The sequence below is a fragment of the Xylocopa sonorina genome, chromosome 3 (genome assembly GCF_050948175.1).
Source record: "Xylocopa sonorina isolate GNS202 chromosome 3, iyXylSono1_principal, whole genome shotgun sequence".
NCBI classification, from domain to species: Eukaryota; Metazoa; Arthropoda; class Insecta; order Hymenoptera; family Apidae; genus Xylocopa; species Xylocopa sonorina.
The window spans coordinates 6228253-6245692 of NC_135195.1; the positions used below are offsets into that span (position 1 = coordinate 6228253).

The 17440-nt window shown below is 42.5% G+C and overlaps 1 protein-coding gene across 1 annotated transcript; it reads left to right on the top strand.

The window, feature by feature from the left end:
• The first annotated feature begins 14185 nt into the window (after positions 1–14185).
• LOC143433466 (pancreatic triacylglycerol lipase) lies at positions 14186–15847 on the top strand. Its single transcript, XM_076910804.1, has 8 exons — positions 14186–14226; positions 14303–14320; positions 14390–14541; positions 14619–14864; positions 15123–15312; positions 15366–15439; positions 15565–15709; positions 15790–15847. The coding sequence occupies exons 1-8, from the start codon at positions 14186–14188 to the stop codon at positions 15845–15847; spliced, it is 924 nt and encodes a 307-aa protein (XP_076766919.1).
• The last annotated feature ends 1593 nt before the right edge of the window (positions 15848–17440 follow it).

Genomic DNA, 17440 nt, shown 5'->3' on the forward strand with positions numbered 1-17440 from the left:
ATTCCATTGTGTTTAAATGCGTGTAACACTGACGCGGAACCATCGCGGAACGAATACGAATCACTGATACATGCGCGATCACAGTTACTCGTACAAATATCCGGACCTCGGTATAATTTAAAGAAAATAATGAAAAGAGATTTAAAATATAATTAAAAAAACAAACAAACTTCCGTGTCGCAAGAACAATCGATCGTCTGATAAATTTAATATTTAAGTGGACAACCCTCTAATTCAATAGCATGCTCTAACACGATAAGAAAGTTGCGAGAACCTTTGGACAATGCTGTACTTTTACAACGCTAGAGAATATGATTTCTGTTCAACGTATTTAATAACTAAATCACCTTAAAATAACGAACGGGGGGGAATAATGAACTGTAGTGGCTTTGCATGAAAATGTATAAATAAATTGTAGCTTATTCGTTTATAACTCTAATCCGATGTCACAGCGATTTACACACCTTCCACGATAAAGTTTGCCACTTTAGAGATTCTTTTATATTTTTAATGAAATATAAGTTACTTACATGAAGTTTAAAAAAATGTTTGTGCTTTCAACAACTTTTCAGAACGTTCACTTTACACATTTTATAGAAACCCATCTACCGTGTTATAGGAGGGTATAATTGTTTATATTAATTACAAAATCAGCGGCCACACGATTCATTGCCATTTTTATTCCAGACGATCTTTTAATACTTCTTCAGCGATCACTTCTGTTTGCCTTACAAATTCCGCGATCGATTTCATCGCACACAGTCTTTAATCACGAAAACCGAAAATCTCACCAATCAAATTTCACCGTTTCCTCATCCGAAACGCGCGTTAAAATCTCTGTCGCGCTAAAAAAATAAATCAATTCGCAACAAATCGATATTCATTAAGACGAAAAGAAAAGGTACGCATAAACGTACAAATCTTGCTTACGCTAGAAACGCTAACTCTCGATCACGTTTTTCACCTTACAATTCGACATCTCCCCAACCCATCGCGCTAACAAATAACACATCCAGTACGCGTTGCGATGCAACATCCATCGTCTCGTCGTACCTATTCAGCTTCGCGATAGAAGCTAACACCGGAAAGTTTTCAGGACAAATTACGAACCGGCTCATTACGAACCACGAAGCTCGCCAACCTCTTGTGGAGTCCTGGTCGCAGGCTCTCTTCCTGGCGTCAGGTGGACCGAATTCATTATCCGCAATCTGGCGTCGCCGCTATCAGGCGGCTGATCGCATAAAAAGTCCCCGAGGTGTTATCAGGGGAAGCGGCTGTCAAGGTTGCGGAGGATCGCTATGCTAATAGGTCGGTGGCCGCGGTCTAGCCGGCGGCAGGTGGGATCCCATGTTGCTATTAGGAATGGCATGTGGCAAAGGGCAGCGTGTTGGTAGATTAGGGACGCTGCACCTGTGCCCGTGAAGGGAATACGCGTAATCGTACGTTAAATGCCTCTAATCCGATAAGAAATTGACTGACAAATCGCCATTCTCTACCGGCGGGGAAACGCACCCACACAGAGCCAACCGCGTCACGCGCGATCGCACGCTCGACGTCCACGAACGCCGGGAAGAGAGAGCCAGAGAGCTTTAATGTCAGGTGGTGCTTCGTCATTCCTATAGTCGGATACTAGCGACGCGCTCGACGCGCTCGCGGGTATTAGACGATCTTTTCACAATTAGCGAGGAAAATCGCTCGTCCACGGGACAGGATCCAGCAGGCGCGCGCGTCTGCCTGCCGCGTCTTTCCGCGCGATTGTGTTCTCGCCGATCTGTCTCCCCTCGTTTACGCTTCTTTCTAATCGACGGGATGCTCTCACGCTGCGTGCACACGGAGAACAGGCAACAGCTGACTTTCCCTTTCAGTTCCGGGTAAATATGCTTGTAAAATGACGGAGCTCTCGGTGCGCTGCTCGGTGGTTCTAACGAGAATGAAGATTCCTCGAATATGTGAATTCCTCGAATATGTGCTATTTATTCCGCTTTCTGCAGCCTGGCCAGATTTTATTTTAGAATCAAGGAGTTTCATGTTTTTTTTTTTTTTTAGTGTTTCGTCGATACGTTCAGTTCTCGTTTTTAAATACGCATGCAGGCGTATTAATTTTTAAGAGCCTCCTTTGTCGCGCTCAAAATGGCTGTCGTTAAGTGTTCACTTGGTTCGCTCACCTTTCGTAGGCGAAACGAAGATCTGAACGCAATGAAAAATCGTAACAAGTTACGTAGCACAGTATCGCAATGCGTTTTTACGTCCTCTGCTAAGTGGGGACAAGGATAGAATTTCATATTGGGAATAAGAACCTGGTACCAAGGTTCGTAGTCGGTGTCGACTTTCCCTTTCGATTGTAAATGAATTATTACGTAACAGGAAAAGACTAGCTTATGATAAGAATATAATAGAAGCGTAGCAGCGTACGCTCGCATAAACTTTCGCCTGCTAAGTCGAATCTTGCGCGTATATTAACCGATGAAACAAAAGATTCTTCGACACGAACGACATACACAATAAAAAAAAAAAAAATCAAAGTCATCGTGATAAATTTCTGTCATCGCGATAGAGCTTTGCGATAAAACCAAGCGCACCGTGCCAGGTTCATGCGTTGTCGCAAAAACTTTCGCTTCCACCAGGCGATCCGTCGCACGGTAAAAATAAGAGAAAGGGAAATCCATGGTAAATCATCGATGGAAGCTCGCGTGAGGGAACGTTCGACGTGAATTAAGAGGCGTATCACCGATACGATAAACCCTACCTTATCTGTCAGGTGCAGCCTGGGCGAACGCGATCTTCCCGCCACTTCACCACTAGAAACAACTTCGGTGGTCACCTACTTCCCGCATCGAATCCCACTGAAACACTCCGCATGTACGTCCACGTGGTCGACGGGGTTAAAAAATGTCCGTACGGCCGGCAGTGGCGAAGAGTGAACGCGCGCGGATGGTTCCGGTGCGCAGGAGGATCGACAAGGCCAGGACCCCACGCGGGTATCGAGCACACGTCACGCGACCCACCTCCGCATCGAGCATCGATCTCGTAAACAGTCCGACCGCGAGGATTTCGAAACACCGCGGGAGATCTTCCGTGCGAAACGGATGCCCACCGTGGAGGGTCGGACAGGATCGTTACAGGGGTGGGTGGGACGAGCAGAGAGAGAGAGAGAGAGAGGCGATTTAGCGAACAAGCGGCGGAGGACAGAGATTTCGAGAGATGGACTGGCCAGGCGAAGAGAGTTCGCCCTTGGCGGGTGCTCCGTGTCGCACAGGGTGAATTTCGGTCCCTTCTCGATCTCCCGGGTTCGCGATCTCGATTACGTCGAATGGTAGCAGTGGCTGGCGAGTGGCTGCCGCGAATCGTCGTGGAGTGGTGATCGTCAGAGGGAGATCTCGCGATGGCTCGAGCCTATGGTCTCGGGAGAACTGACAGTGGCCTCCGCTCACCGGAGTAAGGTACACCCTACTACCACACCGCTGGAAATGTTAGTGCCGGTGCTACCACCACTAGCCAGGCCATGGCACAACTACTACCACTATCGCTAAATACTACTACTATCGACCAGGATCACTCTCTCCCTTCTGTTCTCTCTGTGCACGGCTCTCGTCCGACCGTTCCACGACGCCGATCTCTGACGGCTCTCTTTCTCCCGGCCTGGCCTTTCCGTGTCTCTCGTTCTCGTTCGCGCTCACCCGAATCCCTGCGCGATCCAGCTTCATTTTCTCCGCGGCGGCGGCGGCTCGCGTTGCACCGCGGGGCTCGACCGTGCGTCCTCGCCATATATGAAAGGCGCACCCACACGCGGGGCTGCCTGGCCTCGTTGCTCTCGTGTTTATGATTCTGTTACGGGTCCCCGGCTGCGTGGACCATCGCGGACCAGCTCGTGCCCTCGCGACGTCCGCCTGCCCGGCACCGGGGATGCTGCGCGGATCGCGGACGATGTCGCGAGATTAAGAGACGTCGATACGAGTGTACGAGTGGTTCGCGTCGATGTAAAGGAAACTGTGGAAATTGCGATCAAGTGAGATTAAGACCAGATTACTGTCAAATTAATGTGTACAATATAGTAATTATCGACTTTTTATATTAACTTGTTATCCAGAACTTTGTTTAGCGAAATATATTGTTAAGTAATGAATCAGAAATCGATTCGTTTTATTGAAAACATGTTTGAGCATAATATAATGTTACTTGTGGCGTGCACACAGTGTCTGAATTATGAATGGAAATGTTCTGGGAGTAACAATTTCGAAAACGCGAATAATCAACTCTTGTTATTGCACTGTTGATAGATAGAGAAAGGTGTATCTTGATTTTAAACAAAAAGCTGTTAAATCTAAGCTAAGCTAAGAGAATATGTTGCGTTTAATGTCTCTATAGTATAAAGTACACGATCGTAAAGCTTAAGTAGCATAGAACAAAAGCAGGCATGGCACGCCTAGTAGTCGAAAGAATATCAAGGTGTGACAGGTGAGCAGCCATAATCGCGCGATATCTCGAGTACCCCATTATTCCTAGGTTTTTCCAAGGCTAAGGTGTTCAACGGTGCATTGTACTTGTCGTAGTTGCCCTCGTTGCGAACTGTCCGTGAAAGAATAATGGAATCGCGGTGCAACCCATTTGGAAAAAGGATCCAGAGCCATCGTGCTCTCATTGTTAGCAGCAACACCACCTGAAACAGGATTTCAGATTTAACGATACACGAAACTCCTATGATTGCGCTAACCAAAGTTATTTAAACGGAAGTGGAATTCTCCTAGCAAGCATTTTATGATCGATAGACGTAGTTTGGTGTACGCAGATCGAATATTCGAGTTGGGCTAGATTCGCTTAAATGAACCTTTACTTAATTAATTCATACTATTTCTAGTAATGGCTGTCTAGAGTATACAAGTGTAGGAAATTTATTAATTAAAGACAATTACGAGATCATCAGATAATTCTTTTAAACTGAGATATTACTTGAAAGACTGCTCATAAACAACTGCTTCATCGTTTTAAAACATTCACAGGAAAAACTCATTTACTCCGCACATTCGCTCTCGCTCGCATTCTAGAATATTCCACGCACATAACATTTGAAACCTGAATTATTGATCAACTTTTAAATTAAGATAATTTCATTATCCCACATAAGTGATCGTGCGAGTTTATTAAGTTATTCTGTAAATATGTTGCGCGGACGTTACAAAAATCAGAGCAAAGAACAAAAAAGTAGCGTAAAATATGGCAGGCAATGAAACAAGAATAGATTAACCAAAAATATCGAGTCAAGTAAAATGCAATAATTATGTTCATTCTTTACATAATTGGAAAATTCAAATTTTGTTAATACCACGACGCGCGTTCCATATAAAGAATGGTATCGAACAACCGTGGTAAAAAAAATCGTACATCTCGATCGTTCGAAACGAAAGCTGCATGCGAACGGCTCGATCGAACGTGGAGGGACGAGCACCGCGGCTAATATCGGATTATATAAGCTATCTCTCTATCTCGATTGACATCCCGCTAACTAGAAGACGAAGATGGACGCGGGCTAAATAAACCGCAAGGATGATCTCGATGGCGCACGCGAAACGACAGCCGTCGCGGAAGGGAATCAGGCTAACAAAGATTAATATTTCCCGAACGTGGCGTCCATTAAGGAGGAACGGCTTGGCGTTGGTCTACTGGTAGCGGACAGACGCGGTAGATTTAGGTAGATCTTGCAAATGAGCCTCTACCGTACACTTGCCATTTTGTTTCCTGGGTAATAAATATGCTGGTGGCTGGTGGGGGCAGGTTGGTAGGGGGTCGTGGAAGGGTTGGCCGAGGGGAACGATACAGCGTCGTATTTTCTGCCCGTTCATGCGGAATCGGCATGTCGTAGATATCGTTCACGACCTTCCTCTCCTGCTCTCCCTGTCCCTGTCCTCGTCTCTCGTTCGGTTGAATAGACCCGAGGAGAGCCAAGGGAGAGTGTTGGGTTGGGTTGGGTTAACGGTGTATGCCAGGGACCGTGTCGATGCTGTTTCTTCGTTTGTATGCACGTTTGTAAGGATACGTGTCCTTTCGAGAACGATGCGCGAGGGTGACTCGTCGCGGAACGCTACTGAAAGCTGATTGAAAAACGAAAATAACCGCCTATTTACACGGACCAGCGAGGTGCCGCGCGTAAATTGCGTAATGTTCTTCTTTCGCGTCTTTTCTCAATTATTTTCCACTCATTGGTACAGCTTGACGCTACCAAATTTTTCTAGCAAATTTTTGTACACCTGCGGACAAACACGTTTGCGTGTTTTAATTGTTTGGAAGTCGCGAAACTATATGGTAAAATGGAGAAAATTTGAATAAAGCCTCGCCATCGCTGCCAAGTCTATTAACTAAGTATTTTTCGTTTAACAGTTTGTCTAAGCGATTTTTTACTCGACTTTTGATGCACGTAATTTGAAACTTGCTTAAAAGGTATAGATTTGCATAATCTATAAACGCAAGCAATAACTCTGGCTCCACAATCCTTATACAGTAATACAAACGCGAAGTAGCGGCAGCCCGATGAGAAACGATGACAGTAGGTACAGCCACTTCTAATCAGACAGCCGCGCCGCACGGTTATAGTAAGCGGATATTACCAGTGCCACTAGAGCAAGAAATAAACCCTTCGCGAGCCAAAGCGACCCTACATTTTTAATTTTCTTTTTTCTTTTCCGTCACTTTAACGTAAACCCATTTAATTTCTCTTTAAGTTTAAGATTTCATTTCAATTTTCTGTACTTCTTATTTTATAGAATTAATTGCTTCGACGAATGGATGACATACAATATCTTGTGGATCTATTAAGAATTGAAAATTTATTCAGTTAAATTGTAATTTCTTACTACGTAACTTATACAGTGCTGTGTTCTTCGAATAAAATATTTAAGTCCAAGTAGTTGATTCGCAAAAGGGTGAATTTAAAATGGCCACACTGGATCGATCATCCTCAGGATACGCTTATCAGAGAGAGGGTAATACCGATCATGATTACAATTCGGCGAGGAGCGCGGTAACGGGATTAACGCTTGTCAGGATCGGTCGAGGAATATCCCAGACGAGTCGCGGTTAAAAGCGACAGCCCGCGGAGAATTGAGACTGTGGTGACTGGAAATGCCGTGGCTGCGACATGTTGGTGGACAAAGACGAGTTACCAGGGCCCGCGGGCACGCGGCTTTTTTCAAGCTGTCTTTAGGAGGCGCAATCGTCGAGCGCAGCCCCGCGTAGAGCTTAGGCTTTCTGGTAGCATCTGCGAATTGCGTGCGACCGTGGCTAATGTGATCTACGTTCGCGTAGCAAAAATTATTCGAGGGCTTGCCGCGCGTAAGTAGCGAGGGCTATGATCGCGATCGAACCGATCAAATTAACTCGTAATCGACTCGAGCGAGTCTACACCCGAGAACCAGAGACACGGCCATGTCTGTTCTCGTTACTTTCCAACGGAGCAGAGTAACAGTGGCGACAGCGCACGATTCGATGCACGACTCGTGATTCAAGATTGAGGTTCACTAAAATACAGTGGTAAATAATGCTGCATTTGTTTATCCATAGTTCTTTTATTTATCGTTATAAAGTATGTGAGTTGGTATTGTTTCAAATTTTACTCTCAAATAGAGTATTTCGATGTCCTTTTTAATGATTACAGTAATAGAGGCAAAGGTTAAAAGCTAAATTGTAATGCGAGGGTTTTAAGCGAATTTTGTACGCCTAATGTTAATTTGTAGCTAATTAAAAGTTTAGAATTTATGGCCTAGGCAAGCATATCCTTTTGAGAGAGTTAAAAGGATGAAGTTGGAATGTTGATTAATTGTTAGATGGTATCGTGGATACACGTATATGGCGTGTAATTAGTATGTAATTAAAGCAGTTAAAGTGACGAAGGAGAAATAAAGTATTGGATAATGTCTTTTTAATGTTTTTTGATACCACGTCAGGGAAATATTTTACTGCGTATTATGATTACAGATATATAAATCTAGCAATTTTTCCAGGAACACGTTACAATTATTTTTACTTTATAGCTTCCATTTAGCAACGGCTCGCAATGTAGATTCGCGTTAAAAGTAAAGTAAGTATTCTTAAAATTATACCTCTAAAGATGAAGAAACATCATAGTAGTGAGATTAATTTCGTTCGCCATAAATTACAATTCCTCGTTCAGCCACTAACGAGAGACTTTTAGCCTTTGAGAAGAATTGCTTGCAAAAGCTAGTAGTATATCATAACAAAGTTCGTTTGATTCGAACAAATTCCAATATCGCGAGCTACCAAATCGATGATCCTAGTGTCTCACTTAACACCCTATCGCAGAGCAAAAATACACAGGAACAAAACGCAACAACCCTGTTTCGATTGCGTAACAACGCAAGAGGAGATCGCATAGCCTCGAAGCCATTCGTAGCGGTAGGTCCTGGCGTTATAAACTAAATAAATAATCCCCAGCGCATCTGGTCTCGTCGCATCTGCGTACATGTCGCAGAGGAGATTAATAAATCGCAGCCCTCCCCGTTCCCTCGCCTCGTAGACGCGTGCTACACGCGCAAAAATCTAGGTAAGCCCATTTGCCGTAGGACCGCGTAAATCACCGTCATTGTCTTGTTGCTTTATTGCTTTACTGCCTCGCGGACCCCTCTGCGAGCCTATCGAGCTCCCTTCTTCACCTTTCCACCCGACTTCTTCCTCCCTGCTACCATCATCGGCTACGCTCTCTTATTATATGCACGCACCGTGCAAACGAACCGCCTGCTACCACACGCACTTTGCATACTTATTTGCGCCTGTTAAACGAAAGTGTCGCACTTTTCTCTTCTTCTCGCAAAGATAATCTGAAAATTCTCGATTTAGACTTTTATCAATAATTCGTGCGTTGATTTGGTGATTAAAAAGTTTCCTTGTAGAGATTTATTTGTAGATCTGATTTATATAGGGTGGTGAAGCTATGGCTGTCCAACATTCGCTACTAAAAGCATGACAACTTTAACACACGCATGTGCGTTAAGATCTATGTTCCACTGAAACTACCATTAACTCGTTTCTTTTTCAAACGTGGACTTGTACCATTTCGAAAATAAAAAGGCGACTCGCGTACAGCTCACTCAAATACAGACTTAGCTCTCTCGTCGTTAAGCGAACGAGAGAAGCAGCAGCGTCCACGAGCATCGCCGACAAAAGGACGATACGCGCCGTTACAAAAGCAAAGATCCCTGGAGGGTAGGATACTCGCATCGCCACGATATTATTCCAATTGTAGACGTCGCCGTCGACGATTCTTTTATCGCTGGTGGCGGCCTGGCCGTGGATCTTTGATCATCCGGCAGGGATTACGTGGATGAATATAAGTCAACCCCCCGTGAGAATGAATAATGCGTTGCCCGTAGCCGAGAATTACCGGCGATAATTCGCTGAGGGGTGAGAAATCGCCAGGGTATGCATCGAGGCGCATTATGACACGCTCGCGGTAGCCTAATTTTATTGCCGCGCTATCCCTACCGAGATTTGTCGCCGTGAGGATTAGCTGGACGCGTTCAGCTGGACGAAGGCGATGGAAATTACGCGGTGGACCCATCCGGTGAATTTCATCCCGTGCAAAGGATTAGAAACTGTTCGTCGGTTCGCGGAACCTTCGAGGGGAGGGTTCGCGTCGCGGTTTCACGCGACAGCTTTACGACGATCATGACTTTCCAGGCTGTTTTTAACCTTCTTCCGCCGCACCCTGGCTGTGCGTGTACTGTTCACTTCGATCACTGTTTCGAGCTTCGCGGATGAGAGATAGGAGTTATTTGTAGCTGTATTTTGCCGGTTCTCCGCGGCGCAGCGTGATTTCTGTTTCTGTGTTGGGATCGAAGTTGCAACCTGCTTTCGTTTTGTTGATCGTACGCACAGGTTGCACTTATAATTCCACCGTAGGGTTCGACAGCGACGAAAAAAGTCGAGCAACATTCTCTTCCGTATTCTGAACAGCATTCTGCGCCACGGATTATATCGCTTTATCGACATGCGGGGTATGATAACGATTCGTCCGTTCACGGGTCGGTGTGTTATTATTTCAGTGATTACAGAGGGATTCGTTGTTGTTTCATTGCTGACTTAGCGCATGAGGAATGAGTCTCGATCGAACGGTTCGTAGACATTATTTTTTAAGCAACATGCTCGGGGGCTCGTCGAGAAGTATCAGATTAATCTTCACGTGTACCTTTTACTACCTGAAACAGTCATTTTTAACGGTACAACTGTACTATCTGCCTTTACGGTACTCTGTATGGTAAACCAGTGAACTTTCTTTTAAAAAAATCTCTGCAGGCTATCTGAAGTATGTCGATGTTCAATGAAGTGTTAAATAACGTTGCATAAAGTCGTTAAATATAATTACGCATAATTGCGAGCAATGAAAGTTCCAATAAAGAAGAAGAATAATTTCAATGCACGGTAAATCCTGTTATTTGGACGTTAACACGTTCCACACAATTTAGGATCTTAATAGTACCCACCATGCAGAGGTATACGAATTCCTTGCAGACGTAGATATTTTTTTATTTAATTTATATAACATAGGAGAAGTGTATCAGGTGTATCGTGCGCTTAGTTTATATTATATAAGAACGTTGCGTGGTACTGCATAATAAAACTAATCACAATCTAAATAATGTTAGAGTCATGTGATTTGAATCCTTTCAATTCCTTAACGAACAAGGATTCTTATCCTTCCAACTGATGCAGAGTTTTCGCCTCTTTGTCATAATGATTATTATCATTTCTCTGGAACGTTATTGCTTTAGCAGAGATCAGCTTGTTAAATGGTTAAATGAAGGGATGAGTAAAATAAATAAGTATACGTAGTGTCACTCTTCGTTCCACAAATTTTCCGCAAAATTATAAACATAAACGCTCCAACAAACGCTTCTTTAAAGGTACCAATCTCCGTTTTCCCCTAAGCTTCACGGTTTAAAGTTCCAGCAGCCTCGTCAGACTTGTCGGAAGCGTTTTCTACTTGGGACAAACGCGAAACGTTCGAAGCGAAAGGGAAAGAGGTGTTCGAGGGCGATGAAATTCTCGAAGGAAAAGGGAATCTGTCCGCCTTGCAGCCGGTGCACGAGAATGGCGCATTCATCGCGTCTAAAGCCGCGAACGCACTCAATGCGAACGACCTACCCATCGACTCACCTACAGTCGATTACAGAAATGTCTCTGGGACCAGTATGCGGAACGGAAATTTTGTGCTTTATATTTTGAACGAATACGCAACCAGCAGTAAAAATATGTTACGTTATATTACAGTGTTGTGGATGTTATGGTAAGTTTTAGAGATAGAAATAGTTGTAGTGCAATACATATTAGATTAGAAACATGAAAATATAATCAATTTCTTTCACGCATAATTATATTATGTTACAAGAAAAATGGGGACGAAATATTGATTAAAATTGAAAATTGTGTCGATTTCTTTTGGTTCTCGCGCAACCGTACGTAAAGCATCGACCGTTCCGTTTAATTTCGTACTCCATGTATGGACCATACTGTAATTTGTATAATTTAATACATCTTTATTGTTGATTGAACGTTCATTCGAAATGTACTGCTTAGAAGTTAGGAACATTACAATGGCGTCTGGATATTTTTGCGATTGACTGTACTTATGTACGTAGGTAAACACATGTATGTACAGGGTGAATCACGGAACTAGGACGAGTTACATCTCGTATCTGGTTAGGGATGGAAAAAAGTTATCTAAGAAAAAATGAAATGCCACAAGGAGATCTATTCCTCTGTGGTCCATCATTGAACCTTCACCTTCACTTAAATTTCTTCTAGAAACTTAAATTTTAGTCGATACGAATAAATTTTTACAGCAAAAAGTTCAAAATTATTTCAATTGTGTATGTTACTGTACACACTTCCAGCCATAAGTACATAATTCACTTAATACTACATTTATACTTCCAAATTCTGTTAACATTATCCTCGACATTATAATACTCACACTATCCTCGCACCTAAAATATCTACTAAAAAACTTGTCCGAAAACTGCCTACAAAAGATTCAGAAAACCATCCTTCAATTTCAATGAAATTTCTATGAACATAAGCATAAAAGCAGCACAAAATCCACTTCGCTCGCGTGCGTCAATAACGCAGCGTCCATTAAAAATTCCTCCAAGTATCGTACCTGATCTCTGACAAGCTGTGTCTCTTCAACGACCGATTTCGTCCCTAAAATCGATCCAATGCGGTAGGTTACACCCTGTATGCACGAGCGAGACCGTCGTGATATCACGACATCAGGATGCAGATGTTTAAGCCCACGAGAGCATAAGTTAGTAGGAGGAAGACACGGTGGTACCCGCGCTTAAACCATACTCGTTACACGGTGTTATTAATGGTCGATGTTTCGCGCTGGCCCGAGCGGGTATTCGCGCGTCGGTCTAACCTGCGAACGCCCACGGGAGGGAATCGTCCGTTTCGTCCCTGGGGATATCGTTTGACCCAGAAGAGTCAATTAACAGAGGCTGCGCTCGCGCTGGCAACGCGTGCCCGCGGCGTAGGTGAGAGCAGGCCAGGCTGCGCTGCCGGAAGTGAAGCTTCCCCGCGTTTTCACGAGTTTTAATCGTCGAGACATCCGATATCTGAGATTAAAACGAAGTTGCGTCGCGTGGGCGAGAACCGCAGCAGCGTCTTATTTTAATTTCATTTTACAGATAGAAGGATGCTCGAGCGGTCGACGAGAAGTTTCACGCGTTAAGTTGGCCTGTGCGTGTCTCGTCGTGTCGTGAAACTTTTCTGCCAGGAAGATCGTTTATAAAGTGGCTGAGGTGTCGTTCGTTACATAAGCGATGTCAATTCTCTCTTTCCTGTTGTTGCACCGATTGCGCGACTTCGCGTTTGTACGTTATGTTTGCAAACTTGTTTCATTTGACTGTCTTTAGGCGCTCATTGAATATTTATCAACGCGAAACAGTTATGTTTGATTCCGCATCCATGATCGATGGAACGTAGTTCGGAGTCTGAGGTAGGAAACCCTTAAAGCGGGTATCCCGATCGTTGTATCATTGTTACGTATCGATGTGATTCGTAACGATGCAACAGTTGCAATCCACTTTGATACAGAAATTTCGTTGTTCTTGATCGTTGGCTTATTTTTTCATTCAGACTTACCCCTTTCGTTACGATACACATCTAGTCGAATATTCTACAACACAAAATATGTCAATACCGCGGATCTTGTTAGCGTGGCTCTGTCAACATCTATAATGACCATGTTATCCTTGGATAGTCAACAGATATGCAACTTCAAATTTTATTTTTTGCACTAAACGACCGCCAATAATCTTTTTCTTGTACCATTTCTTGTTCCGTAATAGCTTTTGCATGTATTTTTTCCATCATTTCGATAATTTATTTGTCCTAATCAATTTTGCATGCATATCATTTCGAGCATTAATATCAATCAGACAATTTGCATACGGCTATTTAAATAAGTGAATATCAAATAACAGGGTTATTGTTTATTAAAAATTCATTTACTTTCTCCTTTCATTTTTCATTTTCATACCAGAAATAACTTTATCCCGTAATTACGTCTTACGTAACGTTTTAAAAATAATTTATTTCGCTATACATATGACATATACGTCACGGAATTATTCTCTAATGTAACTTCCTTCCAAATGCGTGTATCTTATTTTGAACATTACAATTTATAGCATAGATGTATCGCTCGTTAAGAGTTGCAAGTGTAAGTGTACTGGCACTTTCGTGTGCTATATATATGGCAACGATTTTCCGATTTACGATCAGAACGAGCGAGAATACCACGAAGAAAACATTTGCCAGCTCTCTTCGGACTGACTCGTCTAAAACGCTCCGCGTTTAGCCAATAATGTTGAAGACATGTGCGTGTTTTTGTTTAATCCTGTGTTTGACTCGTGAAAACATTGTTGTCGGAGAGATATGTACGTACAAATCAACTTTTTCATCGTTTCTTTCTTTATTGACGGTAAAAAGTAGAGAAGCGAAACGTGATCAAACAATGATCGAGTAATCGTGTTACTTGTCATGCAGGTGACAACTATGACCCACAGATATTCGCGCAAATTCGCCTCAAGGTTTACAGAGGGTTCGTAAAATCTGCTCAACTTATTTCTTCACTTGGGATACGATAACCAATCCCCATTGACAAAGACGTAGCTATATGAAACTTTTATTTAAAATATTCGATTCAATTTCTGTAACGTAATAATTTGATATACATAAAAAAAGATATTTATAGACAGAATCTATATATAACATATACATTATGTATATATAGACTGAAAGAGAGTAAAATGTAATTCTTGCACGTATATATATCACATTGACTGTTAGCACTTTTTTTCATTTCTTAACGTAATTACAGCGTTAATAGCTCGTACTATACAGCGACGGATATCTTGGTACACAATCCAGATAGCATTGCGGAGTTCATTGATACGGACCGAGACACCGTCCTCTTCATACACGGATTCCTGGAGAACTATGAAAGGCCAAACGTCCTGAACGTGATTAACGGTATTGCTATCGCGCGATGCACTAGAAATAAGCGAGCGGAAACGGACACGATTGATTCTACCATCTCGCATTCGCAGCTTATCTGGACAAGAACGGCGTCAACATAATCCTGCTCGATTGGGGTAGCGTAGTGTTGACCGTCGACTACTATTACGTCTCCAATCAGATAGCCTTTATAGGGAGAACGCTCGCAGAATTCTTCGACAGGACTGAAAAATGGATCGATGTGGACAGGTTGCACATAGTCGGACATTCTTTGGGCGCTCATATAGCTGGCCAAATAGGGAGGAACCTAAAGCATGCCACCCTTCCTCGAATCACAGGTATTTTATCAAAGATAAGAACAAAATCACGTCTCTTCGCGTCAATTCATATGGACAATTGAATGAAAAGTATCGATTTATAAAGATGTTTCGATAAGCATACCCTTCTTTTATCGATACAAATCTTACTTCTTGTCTTTTATTGAAGTTATAACGTTACTTGAAAAATCAAGCGTTAAGAAGAGAGAGAGAGAAGGTGTGTATTCGCATACTTTCGCGAAGGATTGTGTAACTAAGTACTTATTTCCGTTGTTACAGGTCTAGATCCAGCGGGACCGCTATTTTATCCCTCTTCGTGTCACGTCATGCCATCTGACGCTAAAACAGTCGTTATGATTCACACCAATAGCAGACTTTATGGAACGCCTTACCAAACAGGGACTGTGGACTTCTTTCCGAACGAGAATTATATGCTTCAGCCAGGTTGCATGCCCTTGCTAGGTAAATCGTAACGCGTATCGTTAATGTCCGGTTCACGCTACTGCTGTTCATAAAAAACAGCTCGCGAACTGTTTATCTACTGAACATATCGATGGATTTGCTCGCGAACTCGAAGTTTATAACTGCTTGCATTCGCTAATTCCAGCGTAACGCGCGATTGTTTTCGTTCGCGAACGCTTCTGTTTAGCGTGGATCTCGCATGAGACACTTCAATGGCTCGGATTAGTTTCTAATTTTATTAATCCCGTATGTTCAATAGGAGACGCATGCAGTCATCAAAGATCCGTCAAGTATTACATAGAGTCCTTAAAGAATCCTACAGCATTCCCAGCGTACAGGTGCTTCGGGAACGAGGACAAACTGGACGAGGAAGTTTACTTTGGAGAGACTACAACGCCTAAGGCGTAATTTGATTTTCTTCTTTCTGTTTTTATCACGTCCCTGCATTTTCGCAATGCGTTCTATGTGATTGGTATTGTTTCAGGCGCGGTATTTATTGCTTCCCCACCAATGACCATGAGCCATTTAGTAAAAACTCATAACTTCCATGAGTTTTTGTGAAATTATTGGATCACGAGTTACCTCATCATGGACGCACATTAAGATTCTTCTTTCTCAACGAGCCTTAGTTCAATCTGTACCTGACTGTCACCATTTGTCTAGAATACGACAAATTTTTCTCGCTACAAATTTGTAATGCGCAGTTCGCGATGTTAAACCGTCGAAAAATCGCCGAACGAACGTCCAGATCGATCGATCATTTCACGGACCATAGAAACGCGATAAATTTCTGATATCATTGCGCAGTGACATCCGCGGATGACAGCCAGGACTTTATTATCGCCTATTCTCATAGCCAGAGCGTGGTAGACAAGCGGACGTAGCCCTGCACAGGCGATCGTAGGATTGCAAATTGAAAAAGGACAACCTGTCGACCCACGCTACCACGTAGCTCTCCATTGCTAATCAATTGACGCCGTATCAGAGGTTCTTTAACCCTATTGTGTCCCACCAGGGGTACACGCGTGTCTGAATGCAGCATAATAAATTCGTTTCCACGAAAATCCCCCGATCTTTTATTAGCGTCGTGTACGCGTACGCGACACGTATGCTCGCACTGCTAACGAACGGTATTGCTTTTCCGTGCACTGTAAATAATAGTAAAATTTTCAAAATAAAGAAAACAAAGAATTATCGTTTTTAAAATAAAAGTAATCGCATTCCTTTTAATTGTACAGAGAATTACTCCATCCACTAAATAATATTACAATATGCTATACCTTGGATACTTTATTCTATACTTTAAATTTCAATTATTTTTATAAATGTAAAAATCAATATCCTCTCGTTTCAGATATTTCTCGAAGTACATCATTTACATATATAACGTTCGATGCTTTCTAAATAGCTAGATCGAACTATATATATATCAATAATGTGAGAAGACATCGTGTTTCCATCGTATATAGCCTTGCTCATTATTAGCTCGTCCATTTCCTGCGTCTGGGAGTCGCAAATGGTACTTCCGTTCGCCAACCGCGCTCCCATCTGAAAGAATCTGCCAACCGATTTGGCGATGTGACGCATGAATAGCCGATTATAATTTCACTTCGAACGACCGTCGATATGAATAATTAATACTGACGCGCATTATCCTCAGAACTACCCGTCGACGTTCGCATTCCACGTATTCGATGCTCGCACAATAAATCAAATTTACGACGATGATTTTATTATGTTAGCGAACGTTAGTGCTCCGAGGTTTTATCATTCAACACACCCGCAACTTTAGTTAAAGAACATTTAATATTGCGAATTCTGAACTTTATTTACTTTTATGGAAAATTGTTAACGCATCAAATTATTGTATTTTTACATGTTTTTTTGTTACGTTATCAGTGATTAAAAGGGGTAAAGCGGTTTAACACTGATGATCGAAACGGTGCAGCGATAGTATTGCAAAGTTTAGACTCTAATGACGGAGCTTTGGAAATATATGAGATATACATTTATTATTATTTCGAATATAGTAGGAATATTTAATAAAAATTCTACAAAGTCTGTAGTCTTGCAAATGGAAGATGTCTTAAATTTTTATTATAACCTCCATAAAAATATATATAAATATTTTAACT

Bases quoted from the DNA above. Each gene is read 5' to 3' on its own strand.
- LOC143433466 (XM_076910804.1), top strand. From the start codon at position 14,186: ATGAAACTTTTATTTAAAATATTCGATTCAATTTCTGTAAC. The intron at 14,542-14,618 runs GTATTGCTATCG...TCGCATTCGCAG, and splicing joins CGTCCTGAACGTGATTAACG to CTTATCTGGACAAGAACGGC. The intron at 15,313-15,365 runs GTAACGCGTATC...CATAAAAAACAG, and splicing joins ATGCCCTTGCTAGGTAAATC to CTCGCGAACTGTTTATCTAC.